General features: G+C 50.0%; 1 protein-coding gene across 3 annotated transcripts; it reads left to right on the forward strand.

Annotated features, from left to right (window-relative positions):
• The first annotated feature begins 1520 nt into the window (after window positions 1-1520).
• Window positions 1521-13574, forward strand: Stxbp2 (syntaxin binding protein 2). Of its 3 annotated transcripts, XM_031338907.1 has the most exons (20): window positions 1561-1609; window positions 2051-2197; window positions 2635-2684; window positions 2916-2997; window positions 3646-3722; window positions 4218-4296; window positions 4390-4493; window positions 4850-4998; window positions 5639-5723; window positions 5805-5935; window positions 6021-6128; window positions 6382-6439; window positions 6558-6623; window positions 6708-6788; window positions 7339-7477; window positions 9547-9656; window positions 10733-10828; window positions 11347-11432; window positions 11507-11667; window positions 12232-13574. In XM_031338907.1, exons 4-20 carry the CDS (start codon window positions 2925-2927, stop codon window positions 12315-12317), a joined length of 1689 nt encoding a protein of 562 aa, XP_031194767.1. In that variant the 5' UTR covers window positions 1561-1609; window positions 2051-2197; window positions 2635-2684; window positions 2916-2924; the 3' UTR covers window positions 12318-13574. The 3 variants fall into 3 exon arrangements, with proteins under 3 accessions (XP_031194765.1, XP_031194766.1, XP_031194767.1); XM_031338905.1 differs by lacking the exon at window positions 2051-2197 and having other exon boundaries at window positions 1521-1609; XM_031338906.1 differs by lacking the exon at window positions 2051-2197 and having other exon boundaries at window positions 1521-1609; window positions 11510-11667.
• Window positions 13575-17185: the final 3611 nt, after the last annotated feature.

Genomic DNA, 17185 nt, shown 5'->3' on the forward strand with positions numbered 1-17185 from the left:
CCCCCCCCCCACTTTTTTGTTTTTGTTTTTGTTTTTCAAGACAGGGGTTTTCTATATAGCCCTGGATGTCCTGGAATTCATTCTGTAGACCAGGTTAGCCTGGAACTCAGAAATCCGCCTGCCTCTGCCTCCCAAGTGCTGGGATCAAAGGCGTGCGCCACCACTGCCCAGCTTTTTTTTTTTTTTTCCACACACACTTTTTAAGGACTAGGAACTCTTTCAAAGCTCATGAACCATCATGGAAGAAGGAGGTGGTACAGGTGTGAAGGAAGGACGTTAGGCAAGAGTACATTATATGGATGTTATATTCACGAACTCCCTGCACTCTTGGTGTTACCTGTGCAAGATCAGGCCAACATACAGTTGGGTATGCATCGCCAACTGAACTCAATGGACTGCAAAACAAAATAAGAGAGGATATGAAGGGGGGGCTATGTATTTGGAGGTATCTGGGGGAGTGGGAGAAGGAAGTTAGGGGTGGATGATATGATTGTCACAGGCTCAGAAAGCCTCATTCTTTTTTGAACTATTGGAAATTATTATTTACAATAGATTATATGTATGATTAAATGTGTAGATTATATGTATAAATAATTATTTGCAAAGGAGAGAGAGAGAGAGCGCTTTTCTTCAGTGATGTAGCCATTGTAGCCATTGGTAAGTTGTTTATGCTCCTGTAAGCAACTCCAGTTAAAACCCATTGGGAGACACACACACACACACACACACACACACACACACACACAGAGCCAGACATACAAGTTGAAGGGGCACTAATTGAAAAGGGGAAAGGGATCATCTAGAATGGGCATAAGAGGAGAATGAGGATGAGTATGATCAACATACATTATATGCATGTATGAAAATGTCATAGTGAAACCCATTATCATGTGCAGTAATATATGCTAATGAAAAAGACTAAGAAGCATTCCTTCATGAACAGGCACAGATACATGGTCATAGTCTTCGAATCTATGTTCCTATTTCACCACGGGCCTCTTACAGAATGTTAAGACAGAGCAAACAGCATAGTGGAGTGCCTAGTGGACTCTCCTGGGTACTACCTCAGAAGACTACCAAATGTTGCCCGAGCTTGTAGTACTAGTCTTTGGATCCCAGAAGGCAGATGTAAGGTTCCAGATTTAGAAAGTCCCGCTGTCCTTTGAGTGGGCACACTATATCACAGACGGAAGAATTTCTGGTTAGGGTGGTATTTGTACCCGGGCTAGATGAGTATTTTTACCGCTCTGCCATCGCGCTAAGCAAACTGTTCCCAATGTGTGTGAGCAAGGGAACGCTTTAGACTCCCATGAAGGATTCCTCGAGGGCGCACACAAACTGGCGATTGTCCTTTTGAGTCCCTGTCATTGTGCTTTCCCCTGAAGTGGAATTTAGCAGTGCTGCTGGGACCCAACTTCTTAGAAGTAGGGAGAGAACAAATGACTGGGAGGCGGGACCAGGTGCGCAGGGGGCGTGACCCGAGCCCATGGGGTGGGGCCCACGTGGATGACGCGCAGGGCCACGCCCCCACCTTGGGACCGACCCGGAAGCGGCGCTACTCCTTGGGGGAAGATGGCGCCCTTGGGGCTGAAGGCGGTGGTAGGGGAAAGTGAGTGTCACCCCGCGGCGGGGCTCTGGTGTTCTCTCGGCTGTCCCTTGGGGGTCTGGGGACCTCGGGAGAGGTGAGGTGCACGGTTTCTGGGATCCCGGGATCCTGACGGCGGGGAGAGCACCTGACTCCTGAAGGGGACGGGCGGGGTCTTGGGCCCAGCTGGACTGCCTGCCCCTCAGTTGCAGCTGGCAGAACAAAGTTGGGATGGGGAGGATTCAGACAAGCGAGGAGAGGGAGGCACAGTTTCGCGTCTAGACCTTTGGACCTGCCTCCGCTCAGGCTGAAGAGTGTCTGAACCCTGAGAGTTCAGGGACTGGTCTCAGGGGTCCTACAATGCCCTGGTCAACAACCCCCAAGTAATGTATGAGCACTCGGGTGGTATGCACATGCCCCATGGGGGTGATGAAGGGGACTCTTTCTCTTTTGCATCAAGCCTAGGAGCTCCTTGGAAGGCTTAACTTCTCCTCCTTGCAAGCTTAAGTTCTTGGTGGGGAGAAGAGGGCTTGAGGATGCCCCTCCCCCACCTCCAGTAGTTCCGGCCTCAACTACTTCTTCCGCTCTGATAACAGTGGACTCAACACTCTGGTGCGCTGGCCAAGCTCTGTCAAGGCCACCTTTCTTTCCCTTTTCCCCTACTCCTTCCTCTGGACAGAACAGGGTTTTGTAGAAAGGTTCAGTACCTTGGTGTTAAAAAGAAACCTCCCCTACATACACAAGGGTTAGTGGGAAGCAGGCTTAGAGGTTGATAGGAACCCTCAGATCTGGGAACCAAGCATTCTAGTCTAAGGGACACTAGGACGCCCTCACTCCCATTCACTCAAGTCTCTAAGATGTACCTGTCCTCTGAGGATTGTACCTTGTAGATACGAGGGTGCTGAGCTAAGTTATCTGACCTCAGAGCATCTCAATTTGATGATCCATAAATTGGGGGTAATACCAGGAGTTTCCACTCAGGATCCAGGTTGGAGCCCAGCTTAGAGGACAAGTGTCCCAAGCCCTCTCCTCTTCTTTCCTCCCTGTAGAAATCCTAAGTGGAGTCATCCGGAGCGTTAAAAAGGATGGCGAGTGGAAGGTAGGGGCTGAGGCAGAATGCCTGGATACCCAGGGGCAGCCTTTTACTCAGATCTGTGCAGGTACCTTACTTAGAATGTGAGAGTTGCCTCGAGAATTCCCTGAATAAGCTGTTGATTCTCAGGGGTGGGTTTGGGTAGATGGATGCCCCACTGCCTCTGATTCTTCTGGGAGCAGCTACAGACTTTTTTGCATGGCTCACCTTTCCTTATGCCTATATCCATCTGGTCAGGTACTCATCATGGATCACCCAAGCATGCGAATCTTGTCATCCTGTTGTAAAATGTCAGATATCTTGGCGGAGGGCATCACCAGTGAGTGGATGAATCTGAGGTGGACCCCTTGAATGTGGGACATCTGAATGTAGCCCTTGAGTTGTGAGATCCCTTCAGACTGGTTCAGTACATAGTTCTCCCTACATCGCTTGGAGCATGTGGCCAAATGCATGCTCACAGCCAGGAAGGTTGTAGGGTTCCTTCCACGTAGGATTTCCTGATTATAGTCCCTAAGGAGTCAGCCTCATTGACTATAACCAACTCGACCTCCTGAGCTGAGAATGTCACGCCTTTGCCAGAGCGATTGCCTAACATGAACAGACCCCTGAGTTCAATCTCTAGCACCATATAAAATGGTCAGAGTGGCAAATGCCTGTGATCTCAGCACTCATAGGTGGAGGCGTTCAAAGCCAGCCTGGGCTACATGAGACCCTGTCTCATGCAAATGAAATAATGACTGTGCAGCCCCTATAAGGTGTCTCTGTAGGAAGCCCGAGTGGCTCTGGGTTCTCAAGAAATGTGCAGAACTGTTACTGTAACTCTTTACATGGGGGAACCTTAGGTATAGATTTCTGTTTAGGACCCTAAGGGAGTAGTTCCACCACCATGGGTCCAGTTCCCCACACCTGAGACTCCCGTCTCCCCCTCCATGCCACCCACGTATGTCTCTTCCTCTGCTGCTTTTAGTTGTAGAAGACATCAACAAACGGAGAGAACCCATTCCCAGCTTGGAGGCAATTTATTTGCTGAGTCCCACGGAGAAGGTACCTATGGTAGTGAGCCTCTGTGTGCGTGGGGGTTGTGTGTGCTTGAATGGTGTACTGTCAATAGTATCTGGATGTGCATAATGTAAGTGTGTGCACACACAATGCATGCATGCACACATGTCACCACACACATATATGTATATGCAAATGCCAATGTATATGTGTATATATCAGAATTGTGTGGATGCATGTGTGCATGTGGGCACATGTCAATGTATACACATCAGAATATAGGTATTTATGCATACATGTAAATGTACATGTCAGAATTTGTGGGTGTTTATGTGTGCACATATCAGAATTCAGGCACATGTATGCATAAGCATGAATATGCAGAATGTGTGCGTGTGTCAATGTGTGTGTGTATGTGAGTCGCCCCCTCAACAATGGACAGCTGCACGTCATGGGGAAATGAACATCAGTTGGGGGTCCCTTGCAGACGTTAGATCTGGGGTGTAGAGGCTGACTCCAACAGTGGTCTCTACTCCCCAGTCGGTTCAGGCCCTGATTGCAGACTTCCAGGGGACACCAACCTTCACCTACAAAGCGGCCCATATCTTCTTCACTGACAGTGAGTGGGGCTAATCAGGGTGATGGTTGCCGCGTGGAGGTGGGGAGTTTGGTGACAGAGCGTTGGTCTGATGGTCTCTCCCTGCCAACCCAGCATGCCCTGAACCCTTGTTCAGTGAACTGGGCCGCTCTCGCCTGGCGAAGGTGGTGAAGACGTTGAAGGAGATCCACCTTGCCTTCCTCCCCTATGAGGCCCAGGTACAGCCCCAGCTTGTGGTGGGGAAGGGGTGGGCTGACCTTGACCGAGTGTCCAAACCCCCTCCAGAACAGACAGAACACCAACAGGGAGTGAAGAATCCACAGGCCCCTTCCTGGAGCACTAGCCCTGTGCATTCCTAACAGGCAGCATAGATTATGGGGCAGAATTGTCTCATTCCCCAAAGTGGAAAGGAGCTGTCTCTGTTCCCTTTCAGCACCAGCTGGGGCCTCCCCTAGCCTGCTTCAGAGCTGGCAAAACAGGTTCCAGAGAATATCGAAGACCCCCGGGAAGTGCAGGGACAGCAGCAGGAAGTTGGGTTGGGTGTCCACTACAGTGACACTTCTGTCCTTCCCAGGTGTTCTCTCTGGATGCCCCGCACAGCACTTACAACCTCTACTGCCCATTTCGAGCAGGGGAGCGAGGACGGCAGCTTGATGCATTGGCCCAGCAGATAGCCACACTGTGTGCCACTCTTCAGGAATACCCATCCATTCGCTACCGCAAGTGGGGACCTATCCCCACCCCTACCCCAGTGCTACTTTTTTACCTTCACTCTCATTCTGTGTCCATTTCCCCCCATGCATGTGTTCATGTGTGTGGTGGTCAGAGGTCAACCTCGGATGTCTTCCTCAGTCACCATCCACCTTTCATGTTTTTAAAGATTAAACAGTTTGTGTGTATGCATGTGAGGGTTCTCATGTAGTCCAGAAGTGGGTGTCAGACCCTCTGGAGCTAGAGTTCCAGGTGGCTGTGAGCCCCTGGATGTGGGTGCTGGGAGCTGATCTTAGGTCCTTTCGAAGAGCAGTTCGAGCCTTTAACTGCTTAGCTGTCTTTTTGAGAGAAAGTTCTTCCCTGGCCCAGGTTTTCCATCCAGGCCCAAGGATCCCCTGTCTCCATGTCCCCAGCCCTGGAAAGTCAAGCACTCTTTTAAGTGCTCTGGGGATTGAACCTGGCCCTCATGCTTGTATGGCAGCTATTTTACTGTCTTAGCCATCTCCCCAGCTCCTGTGTCCAGTCTTTAACTTGACCCAAACCCAGACCCCTAACTGCTACCCTTACCCCTACCCTTGATGTCCCCAGTCTGTGCCCATTCCTCCTAGCCCCCACATCCTGATGTCCCTGTGTTTGACTGCATCACCTCCAGGGGTCCAGAAGACACAGCCCAGCTGGCCCATGCTGTCCTGGCCAAGCTGAATGCCTTCAAGGCAGACACGCCCAGTCTGGGAGAGGTGAGAGGGATGCTGTGGAGGTGCCAGAGAGGCTTTGTAGGGTCACAGTCAGTGTCTTCATTCTTCTCTCTCCTTGCCCAGGGCCCAGAGAAAACACGCTCGCAGCTGCTCATAATGGACCGGGCAGCAGACCCCGTGTCCCCACTATTACATGAACTCACGTTCCAAGCTATGGCCTATGATCTTCTGGACATCGAACAGGACACGTACAGGTAGACAGAACCAGAAAGATGCCTGCCACCCCCATCCTTTGCCAACTTAAGCCCTTCTGTCCTCTGATCTGTCCTGTTCTTTCAGGTACGAGACCACAGGGCTGAGTGAGTCCCGGGAGAAGGCTGTACTCCTGGATGAAGATGATGACCTGTGGGTGGAACTTCGGCACATGCACATAGCAGATGTTTCCAAGTGAGAGCTTGGCATGGATACTGGGGTGGGAGGGCCCTAGGCACCCAGGCCTCATTCCCTAGCATTGTCCCTCTGTGAGTTATGATCTTCAGATGGACCCTTGATTTGCTTCTATCCAAACTTCAACCAGTTCACCCGCATGGCTTGGGACTGGTACATGCATCTAGGTGTCTCCGATCAGCTGGTAGTAAGAGACTTCCCTCCCCAAATGCCTCAGCATCTTCTCTCTTCCCCTGCCCTTGCTAATGGCTAGGAAGGTCACGGAGCTCCTGAAGACATTCTGTGAGAGCAAGAGGCTGACTACAGACAAGGTAGAGGTCCATGGCGGGGCAGGACTTCAGCCTGGAGTGGAGTGGAACCTCCCCTGGTGTAGGACAGGGGTCTGGCCTCACCCCATATGGTCTTTACTCTCTCTTACCCTTACCTCAGGCCAACATCAAAGACCTGTCCCACATCCTGAAAAAGATGCCACAGTATCAGAAGGAGCTGAACAAGGTAAGCTTGGACAGTCAAATTCACCCAGGCTCAGTCTGGCTGTCTGACTTGATTGTCTCTCTTAACCCAGTTCCCACCCTGCAGTATTCTACGCACCTGCATTTAGCAGATGACTGCATGAAGCACTTCAAGGGCTCGGTGGAGAAGCTGTGCAATGTGGAGCAGGTGGGCCTGGGGCTTTTGGGAATGGCAGAACTTTTGGAGGCTTGGGAAGGCAGCAGTTAGGGAGAGATGGGGCCTCAGAGGGTGCCCTCCAGGAGGCAGAACCTAGGGAGGGGTGGGGCTCCCCAGGAGGTAGAACTGGGAGAGAAGCGAAGCCTGAAAGTGGTCGCCAGAGCCCTCCATGGGACAGAATTTGGGGGCAAGGGCAGGGTCTCCTAGGGAGCCTCTGGTAGGGAGAATTTGGGAAAGGCAGGGCCTCAGAGGATGGGAGGAGTAGGGTTCAGGAAGGAGGAGTCTTTGCAAGGGTGGACCTTGGTGAAAGTCTTGGAGAGTAGGGCAGAGTTGTGCTTAGAGACAGGACCCGAGTGAGAGTTGGAGATAACGGGGAGGGCTTAGCCTGTGCTCAGTTAGATGAACTTCAGGAAACCAGTTTCCAGGACGAGATAGGGTGGGATTATCTTACCAAAGTCCCTAGTTGGCCCCTGCTCTCTCTGTTGCCTTCTCACACCTTCCCATGGCAGCCAGCTACACAGCTAACTCTCATGTCTCGCAGGACCTGGCCATGGGTTCTGATGCAGAGGGTGAGAAGATCAAGGACGCCATGAAACTGATTGTCCCGGTGCTGCTGGATGCCTCGGTGCCACCGTACGACAAGATCCGAGTTCTGTTGCTCTACATCCTTCTGCGGAATGGTGGGTGAGGGGGTGGCCAGGGGTGGTCTCAGATCCTAGAACCGTTACAACCTAGCATGCTGTCTTAGTGTCTTTTCCTGCCGCTGTGATAAAACACCCTAAAGCAACTCAAGGGAGAAGGTTTATCTGATTCACAGGTCCAGGTTATAGCCATCATTGAGGTCAGGCTTGAAACAGCTGGTCATATTCACAAGCAGAGAGTGGCGAATGCATGTATGCTTGTGCTTGGCTCTGCTTCTCCACTCTTACACAGTTCAGGATCCCCTCCCCAGGAGTGGTACCATTCATAGTGGGCAGGTCTTCCCATCTCAACTAATAAGTAGAGGAAAATCCCTTAGTTTCTTAACTAAGAACCATCACTTAAAGAAAATTAGAACAGTATTTTTTTTTAAGACTTAGTTATTTAGCTGGGCTGTGGTGGCTCACACCTTTAATCCCAGTCTTCGGGAGGCAGAGACAGGATAATCTTTCCTTTTGTAGGCCAGCCTGGTCTATAAAACTAGTTCCAGGGCTACAAAGAGAAACCCTGCCTTGAAAAACAAAACAAATTATCTTCTATGTATGAGTGCTTTGTCTATGTGTATGTTTGTGCACCCTGTGTGTTCCTACTATCTGTAGAGACCAGCGGAGAGTACCAGCTCCCTTGGAACTGGAGTTACAGGTGGTCATGAACCACCATGTGGGTGCTGGGAACTGAACCTGGGTTTCTTGTGGGGATAGCTGGTGTTGTTCACTGTGGAGCTGTCTCTCAGCCCATGTGATACTCACTTGTAGTCTTGAGTCTGGGGAGGAAGAGACAGGGAGATCCCTGGAGCTTGCTGTTTAGCCAGTCTAGTTGAGTTGGCAGGCTCTATCTAATCTACTGAGAGACTCAAAGAACAAGGTAAAGAGTGATGGTCTCCAGCCTTCAGCTTCTACATGAACACCTACATGCACATGTACATGCACACACATACGTGCACAAGCACACACAAAAACACGGTTGGCCAAGAAAAGACTCCACATGCAGCTCCTATAGAGTTGGTGTTCTCTCAGCTGTATGTGCTGTGTGTACATGTAGGAGACCAAAGCAGGACATTGGGTCTCTTCTATCAGTCCCCGTCTTAGTCCTTTGAGATAGGGTCTCTCCCTGAATGTCATGTTAGGCTGGAGTCCAATAGGTCTGTGATCTTCCTGTTCCCATCCCTGAAGCACTGGGTAGCAAGTGTCCATGACCACTGGGAATTTAAACTCAGGTCTCTTTGCATGCCTGTGAGAAGACCAGAGTATGATATTGGGTGTGTCCTGCTGAATGCCAGTATCATTCTCTGCCTCAGTCTCTTGACACAAGGTGTGGGGAACTGTGCAAGTCCTAGGTGGATGTGTATTGTTGACATGGTCACAGCCGTGACAAGGACCCAATGCCTCCGATTCATGGGGTGGCAAGGCCTTCCTTGGATCAGGCTCGGAATGTCAAAGCCTTCCTCTGATCCAAGTACAATGTGAGTGTTTACAAACAATTGACTAGTGTAAGCAAAACCTAACAACTCCATCGGAGTGTGCACAGCCCACCAGACTCTACCTTTTCTGTACGTGTGTCTATCATTTCTGTGAGTGTGTGTCTATCATTTCTTTAGTGCCTGTTTCTCCATTCCATCATCAGGTCAAGCATCAAACCTCTTAAGTCTTGGCAACAGGGTCATCTCTCTTTGAACTGGGATCTAGAATTCCCAGTAATCTTCCTGTTCTTTCTCCTATGGCACAGGGTTACATGTAGCCATGCCCAGCTTTTATGTGGGTGCTATGGATTTGAACTCAGGTTCTTATGCTTCTGCAGCAAGCACTCTGACCCTCTCAACCATCTCGCCAGCTCCCTTCAACTAATTCTTGAAGATAACCCATTTTACCTTTTCAGATTTACCCATCCCTGTACTTATAGATAGCAATAAGGATAGCCACATACAATTCCACTTTCTTTAAACACCAGAAGTTTCTGGGTCCTAGAGTCCTCCCAGCTGTAAGGATCTCTCTTTATAGATCTCACATAGGACCGTACTGGTCGCTCATCACTTCCTGTTGCTGTGCCCCAGGTGTGAGTGAGGAAAACCTGGCCAAGCTGATCCAGCATGCCAATGTGCAGTCCTACAGCAACCTCATCCGGAATCTGGAGCAGCTGGGGGGCACAGTCACCAACTCCGCGGTATGTAGGGAGCTGAGGAGCCGTGGAGCTTGGCCCTTATGGGATTAGGGATGATACATGCTCAGCTTGGGTATGGGAGCTTGGCACAGCATTTTAGGACCAAGAACTCCAAGACCTTCCCTAGTTGTCTAACATGGTGGGCAGTGGGGTTAAATTGGGGCCCCTGGATGGTGGCACAGGGTGTGTGTAGCCTGAATCTTCAGGGGCAAGTGGGAGAGTGAGTGTCACCATTAATGGGAAACAGGGTGAAACTGGGGCTTCTGAAGGGATCAGTAAATTTCTCACCCCACCCAGTACACATGGTGGTTTCCTGTGCTCCACTCTGTAGTCTGTCTCTCCCTAACACATGTGTCCGGATTGGCCAGATCCTTCTGTAGCACAGGCCTTTGTGTGACCTTGTGATGACTTGTCCCTCCTTCTGTCTCCTCTCTCTCTCTCACACACACACGAGTGCGTGAACACACACACACTACTGTTTTGAGGCACATTTTACTTTGTAGCTCAGGCTAGCCTTGAACTCACTCTCTAACTCAGACTGGCCTCAGATTCATGGCCATCCATTGTATTGGCCTCCTGAGTACCTGGGATCACAGATGTGAGCTATCATGCTTGCCTCATCCCTTACCTCTTGCTGTTCTGTAGCCTTTACCTGACTTACAGCTTTCTTCTTTTTCTTTGTTCTGTTTCTCTCTTCGCATTTCTGTTTCTTTTGTCTTCCTTTCCATCCCTACCCCTCTGTCTCCCTGCCTTTGTGTTTATCTCTATTTTCTATTTGTGTGTCTGTATATGCCTCTCTGTCTCTTTGTCTCTTTGCCTCTCTCTACCTCTGTTTCTGCCTCTGCCTATCTATGCCTCTCGAGTTCTCTTTGCCTGTCTTTCTTTGCTTTTCCTCTGTCTTTCTGTGTCTCTATCTCTCTGTCTCTGTTGTTTTTCTGCCTCTTTTTGCTACTGCTTCCCTCTGTTTCTTCCTGCTCTATTTCTCCATCTTTCTGTGTACCCCTATAGCCCCTCCCCATCTGTGATGGGCCTCCTTCCCTTCCCAATCCCATTCCGTCCCCTCCTGGCCCCCTCTGTAGGGCTCAGGGACCTCTAGCCGGCTGGAGCGGAGAGAGCGCATGGAGCCCACTTACCAGCTGTCTCGCTGGTCCCCAGTCATCAAGGACGTGATGGAGGTATACAAGTTGGGGGCTCCTGTTCCTCTCAGTTGATCCCATTAGCTACTAAGCCCTCCGCCCCACCCGCCCAGGCTCAGTGGTAAGCCTTGGGGCTTAGTGGAAAATCCCTCATTATCAGCATACCCCTGGCACCCTATCTGCTCTGCGGGGTGGGGCACGCAAAACTGCACCCCAGGAATTGGGGCAGCAGAGGAATTCCTTGCTTACGACTGTAGCTTTCTCTATGCCCCGTGTTCTCCTCTAATCTCTCTCCTGTCCTCCAGAAGCCTCTCTTAGGCTGGCCCCTGGCCACCCCTACATCTAAAGCCAAATAATAATCTATCTCATAACCAAATAATAATCTATCAGAGGCTCTGCCCTGGTACCTCCTGCTTGGGGACCCAGCAACCTTGCACCTTGGCTTCCTGGATTCCTGGGTTCCCAAGAGACAAGGAGGTATAGATAGTACCATGGCCATTTTAGTTGCTGGTCTCCACCGACTAGGGTTCTTGAACTCTTCCTGTCTGGCCACCTAGGATGTGGTGGAGGACCGGCTTGACCGAAAGCTGTGGCCCTTCGTGTCTGACCCTGCCCCTGTGCCCAGCTCCCAGGCAGCTGTCAGGTGAGGGCCCTGGAGAGGCCTGGGTTGGGGGTTGGTAGCTGCCAGCCTGGACTGACCTCTTCCTACCACCCCAGCAGTGCTCGCTTTGGCCACTGGCATAAAAACAAAGCTGGTATAGAGGCTCGGGCTGGGCCCAGGCTCATCGTGTACATTGTGGGTGGTGTCGCCATGTCTGAGATGAGGGCTGCCTATGAGGTGACCAGGGCCACTGAAGGCAAGTGGGAGGTGCTCATAGGTGAGTAGCCAGAACTGAGATCCTTGGGAGTATGACTGTGGGGATTCTTGGGGTCCCTTACTGTCCCCAGATGCCTAAGATGTGAAGACTTGGGCTTCTTTGAGCCTGGGGCTAGATTCTGAGTCCCTAAAAGCCTGGGGCTGGACTCTGGACTCCCTCTCTTGGGAGGTCCTGTGCTGGACTCTGAAGTCTATTGAGATCTAGGGCTGGACTCTAAGGTCCTTGGGGTCTGAGACTGAACTCTGGTGTGTGAGGGGCTGAGACTGAACTCAAAGAATCTCTAAAGGCCTAGGATTAGATTATGAAAGTTTTGGGCTTGGGGGCAGGAGGGCTGCCCCCCTTAGGGTCTTTGAAGGGCTGGGGCTTAAGTCTCCATTGAGTAATCACCTGAGGCCGGACACTCATGTTCCTAAGCTTCCGAACCCCTCAGTCATTGAGAAGACAGGGCCCTAGTTTGCAGAAGGGCAGGAGTTTGTTCTCACCAGCCAGGGCACTAGTCAGGAGTAGCAGACTCCCAGGAGGGAGGGACCTCTACCTCCTCTCTAACCTCCCCCTCTTGCCCAGGCTCTTCTCATATCCTTACTCCAACCCGCTTCCTCGATGACCTCAAGACCCTGGACCAGAAGCTGGAGGACATGGCCCTACCCTGACTCAGCCCCTTGCCTCTGCCCTCTCCTCCTATTCCAGAGAAATAAACTCTTCCCTTCAGTCTCTCCACCGGGGCTCACCTCATTTTCTTCTCAGAGGGAGCTGTATTGAGCCAGACCCATGCTGCAGGCCTCCCCCTCTTACTGTCCTGCCCGAACCTTTCTCTGGCCTCCAGAAGCATCTTTAGCTTTCATGAACGTTGAGAACCTGGGCTGTGGGTTTAATACTGGCTTGAAGTTGAGGAGGCCCTGGCTGTCTAGTTAGGTCCTCCATCCAAACCCAGGTCTGATGTTTGCAGAGCAGATAGCAGAGAGGCATAGATCGGGATGGCAGGGCTGCAACCTCATTGTTACTAGAATTCTTTAGGCTATTTGGTTAGAATTATAGAAAAAATTTTAACCTTTATTTTTATTTTGTGTGTTACACTTGTATGTATGTCTGTGCATCATATGTACCAGTGCCTGTAGAGGTCAGAATAGGGTGTAGGATCCCCTGGAACCAGAGTTATAGATGGTTGTGAGAAGCCATGTAGGTGCTTGGGTCTGCTGCAACAACAGCCAGCCTCTTAATCACTGAGGCATCTCCAGCACCAGAAATAGAAGCAGATAGAGTAGGCCTGAATCCTGCCGCTGCCTCTGGAACCTCCCAGGAGCTACTGCAAGTGGAACTTGAAGCCCCAATTCTAGGAATCAGCCAGCATTTAAAACACAGCAAACTCAGCCGGGCAGTGGTAGTGCATGCTTTTAATCCCAGCACTTGGGAGGCAGAGGCAGGAGGATTTCTGAGTTCGAGGCCAGCCTGGTCTACAGAGTAAGTCACAGGACAGCCAGGGATACACAGAGAAAACATGTCTCACAAAACCAAAGAAAAAACAAAAACAAAAACAAAACCCAACCCACAGCAAACTCAAATACTGGCTTCCCAGTGTCCCCCTGCCCTCAGCTTTAAGATATGCCTGTAGACTCTAATTGCAGGATTTACCAGAGGTTTTAATGGAGGTATATTTGTTCAGTAGGGCAAACCTATAAACTATTCCTAGGTCCTGGATGGCTCAGAGGTTTAAGAGTGTTTGCTGCTCTTACAGAGGCATGGAATTGGGTTCCCAACACCCAATTTGGGTGGCTCAAAACTGCTTGCAACTCCAGCTCCAGGGGATTCAGTGCTCTCTCCTGGCTTCAGTGGGAACCCAGATACATGTATACCTCCCCAAACTCCAATAAACGAACAAACAGATAAATAAATAAAAGCACTCCACTCAGCATGGCTTAACAGGAATTTGTCATTCCACACTTCTGGAAGCTTGGTCTTTTTTGGAGGTGTTGATTGGTTGGTTTATAGATAGATACCCTTATTCAAGAATGGGTATCCTGTAGTCCCCAGCTGGTCTTGTTAAATAGCTAGGGATGATTTTGAACTCCTGATCCCCTGCCTCCCTCTCCTGAGTGTTGGGGTTACCACTGTGCAGTTTGTGCAGTGCTGGGGATGTTCACGGTTCTTCATGCAGGCTAGGTAAGCACCCTTCCAGCTGAAGCACATCTCCAGCCTGCAGTTGGCCATTTCTCTGTGTCCTCGCTTAGTTGTATCTTGCAAGTGTCCCAATTTCCTCTTATGTCACCACATACTGGATGAGAGCCCACCCTGTGGCCTCATTTTTTTTAAACTTAATTATCTTTAAAAAGACCTTGTTTCTAAATATATTCATCTTGAGATACAAAGGGTTAGGACACGAGCATCTAACTCTTGGGAACAGATACAATTTAGCCCATGGCATTTGGGTAACAGGAGGTATGTTTCAGTGTGTGAATAAGACAGGGAAGGGTCCTTCTCTCTGGGGACACAGCCAGGCAGGTGTCACGGGCAAAGAGGTGATGGGGACTGGAGGCATCCCAAAGTGTTTCGTCTAGAGGTGGGGATAGGAGTAGAAGGGAATGGGAAGCTCAAGGCTGTAAAGCCAAAAACATGGAAGGGTGCCACATGGTGCCACTTGGTGAGCCAGACAGTAAAGTGCTACCCATTGATAAGAGCACCGGGCTGTAGAGCTGGCCAAGCAGTACTGGAAGCCCTGGGTTCTATCCCTGACTTTAGAATAAGATTTTAAAAAGGTTTGAGAACTCCGTGGGAGCTGGCAAGGCTGGATGAAGATTTTGTTACTGATGGGCCGTTGAACACCATGGAAGGATCCAGGGGCAGGGAGGCCAAGAAGCACGGCCCAAGTGCTAGAGTGAGTGGCCTGTGCTGGAAGCCAAACACAGTGCCCCTGTCAGCGTGATGCTTGCTTCTCTTGAGTCCTGCCTGGGCATGTGAACTATGCAGAGTTGCAGACACAGCAAGGAAGATACTTTTGATTTTGAGTTCACCAAAGTCCAGAGAACCTAAAGACATTTCTCAGAAGAGTTGACAACATGAGGCTTGGGATTCTAATCAGATTGTCCTGAGCACCCCAATGCAAGATAGAAAGATCATGAGATTTGTGGAATGAACTAGTGGGAAGAAGGAAATGGTCCATCACAGGATAACCCCCCATCCCCCATCCCCAGCCAGCTGTCCTGGACTCAGTGCTGAAGGGACCAGTGTTAAGTGGAGGGAGACAAAGGGTGGTCTTCCTGCTCTGTAGCTCAGGCTGGCCTGGAATTCCCAATTCTTTTGCCTCTGGTTCTGAAGTGCTGGAGTTGTCTGGAATGGGAGGTAATTCTAAAGTTTAAATGCAAACTCTAAGATCCCGGGCAGCAAACTGCTGTTTCTCTCTGGGATCTATTTCTGTAGTTAAGCGAGGTGAGTGCCAGGGGATGCTGGGGCTCAGTTTTCTGGTTCCTTTGTTCACTCCAGATTGTAACCAGAGCTTGGGTGACCTAATTATTAGAGAAGCCTAGGAAGTGGGCTAAGTATTATTTGGTGGTTCTCAGCAGAAACAAAACTGTTGCTTCAACAACTCTCACCTTTCCTTTAAAAAAAAAAATTGTTAAAAAAAAAAAAAAACCCACAAAACAAAAAACTCTCATCACATGGTGTAGTCTTGAGTGGCTGGTACCATGTGGACCAGACTAGCTCTCAGTGCTGGGATTAAAGGTGTACCCCACTACTCATGACCACATCTAATGATACTCGTATGAAGTAATGTGTCTGTCTGTCTTAGGGTTACTACTGCTGTGATAGAATATGACCAAATGCAATTTGGGGAGGAAAGGGTTTATTTCACTCAGTTCCACATAACAGTTCATCATCAGAAGCAGTGAGGGCAGGAACCTGGAGGTAGAAGCTGCTGAGGCCACGGAGGGTGCTGCTTACTGGGCTTGATCAGCCTGCTTTCTTAGAGAACCTAAGACTACCCCCAAGGGTGGCATCGCCCACAATGGGCTTGGCCCTCACATATGACTGATTAAGAAAATGCTCTACAGGCTTGCCTACAGCCTAATAGAGGCATTTTCTCCATTGAGCCTCCCATCTCTGATGGCTCTAGCTTGTATCAAGCAGACATAAAACTAGCCGACACAGTGTCTACACTATCAAACACAAATATTGATTGTGCAAGCATTTAGTGCTCTCTGTGGCTACTGTCATCAGCTGAGATTTTGGCAAACCTCCCACATTCCAAAGAATCTTTAAGACCCTCTTTATGAGAATAAAATGTCCACTCTTGCTGTCTGTGTTATGTAGTTATACCATTCGGGGGACTTCCTCTAATCAGTGACTCTCTGTTCCTGCCCCAGGCCCTTTGGACTGGCAGCTCTCTACCTGTTTTGTCCCCTTAGCTCAAGTGTCACTATGTTATCATTACTTGTTACATGTTCTTCTTGGTCCTTTTCCTGACCTGTGACTTCCTTGGCACCACCCATAATGGATCTTCCAGCATCTATGGATTTCCACCCTTGCCTTTCCAGTCTTCCCTACAACAGGGGCTCAGAACCACAGTATCCATTTTAAATTTGATTTAGTGGTCAGTAGCCAGAAACTGATATGCTTGCTGGATCTTTCCTGTTGCCTCATGACAAGGGATCTGTGTTGTTGTCTCCAGGGATGCCTCTAGCCCTCACTCTTAAGGTAAAATGTTAGGCAGGGCTATAGGCATGACTTAGCAGTAGAGTGCTCCCCTAGTAAGGGGCTGGAGTTGTGGCTCAGAGGTAGAGCCTCTGCCTAGGATCCAGTAGTGAAGGTAGGAGTGCGCCTCAGTAGTATAACATTGGCCCAGCACATTTAAGGCCCTGGATTCAGTCCTTATACTACACACACTAGAGAGGGAGAGGGAGAGGGAGAGAGGGAGAGGGAGGACTGACAGACAGACAAGACACTGACAGAGTCAGAAACACAGAGAAAGAGCCATCAAATTCTTTATCTAGAACATTTCTGTCTTGTGTGAAATTGCTCAAATCTGAAAACACAAGTTGACCAACACCTCCTTGCTGCCAAGAACATTGTGAAAATGTTTCTGGGGTAAGGGGATGGCCTGCTAGGAGAAAGGCTGTGCTTTCTGGGGCAAGGATGACATCCCCAAGGCTCAATGTTAGCAGCATTTGGTGAGAGAAGGAAATCTTAGCCAGTGGGCTTTCCAAATTGACTGTCCACAGTTCTATTTTGTGTATATGTGTGGTGCTTGGGATAGAACTCAAGGTCTTGGCACACTAGGCAAGAACTTAACCCTGAGTCACAGCCCCTAGCCCCTCTCCGGGGGATTCCAGGTAAGGACTCTACCCCTGAACCACACCCCAGCCCCTCCCTCACTGGAGGATTTTAGGCAGGAGTTCTTCCCCTGAACCACACTTCAGTCCTTCACTATGCAAAGCTAGGCAGGAGCTCTTCCTTTGAGCCACACCCCACCCAGCCCCTCTCTGGGGAATCTAGGCCAGACTCTCCCACTGAGATGTAGTCCTAGCCC

Source organism: Mastomys coucha, unplaced genomic scaffold (assembly GCF_008632895.1).
Source record: "Mastomys coucha isolate ucsf_1 unplaced genomic scaffold, UCSF_Mcou_1 pScaffold22, whole genome shotgun sequence".
Classification (NCBI taxonomy): domain Eukaryota; kingdom Metazoa; phylum Chordata; class Mammalia; order Rodentia; family Muridae; genus Mastomys; species Mastomys coucha.

Excerpts from the sequence above, each read along its gene's own strand:
- Stxbp2 (XM_031338905.1), top strand. The coding sequence starts at position 1,573 with ATGGCGCCCTTGGGGCTGAAGGCGGTGGTAGGGGAAA. Across the intron at positions 6,789-7,338 it reads AGCTGTGCAATGTGGAGCAG|GACCTGGCCATGGGTTCTGA; the intron begins GTGGGCCTGGGG and ends CATGTCTCGCAG. Across the intron at positions 9,657-10,732 it reads GCACAGTCACCAACTCCGCG|GGCTCAGGGACCTCTAGCCG; the intron begins GTATGTAGGGAG and ends CCCCCTCTGTAG.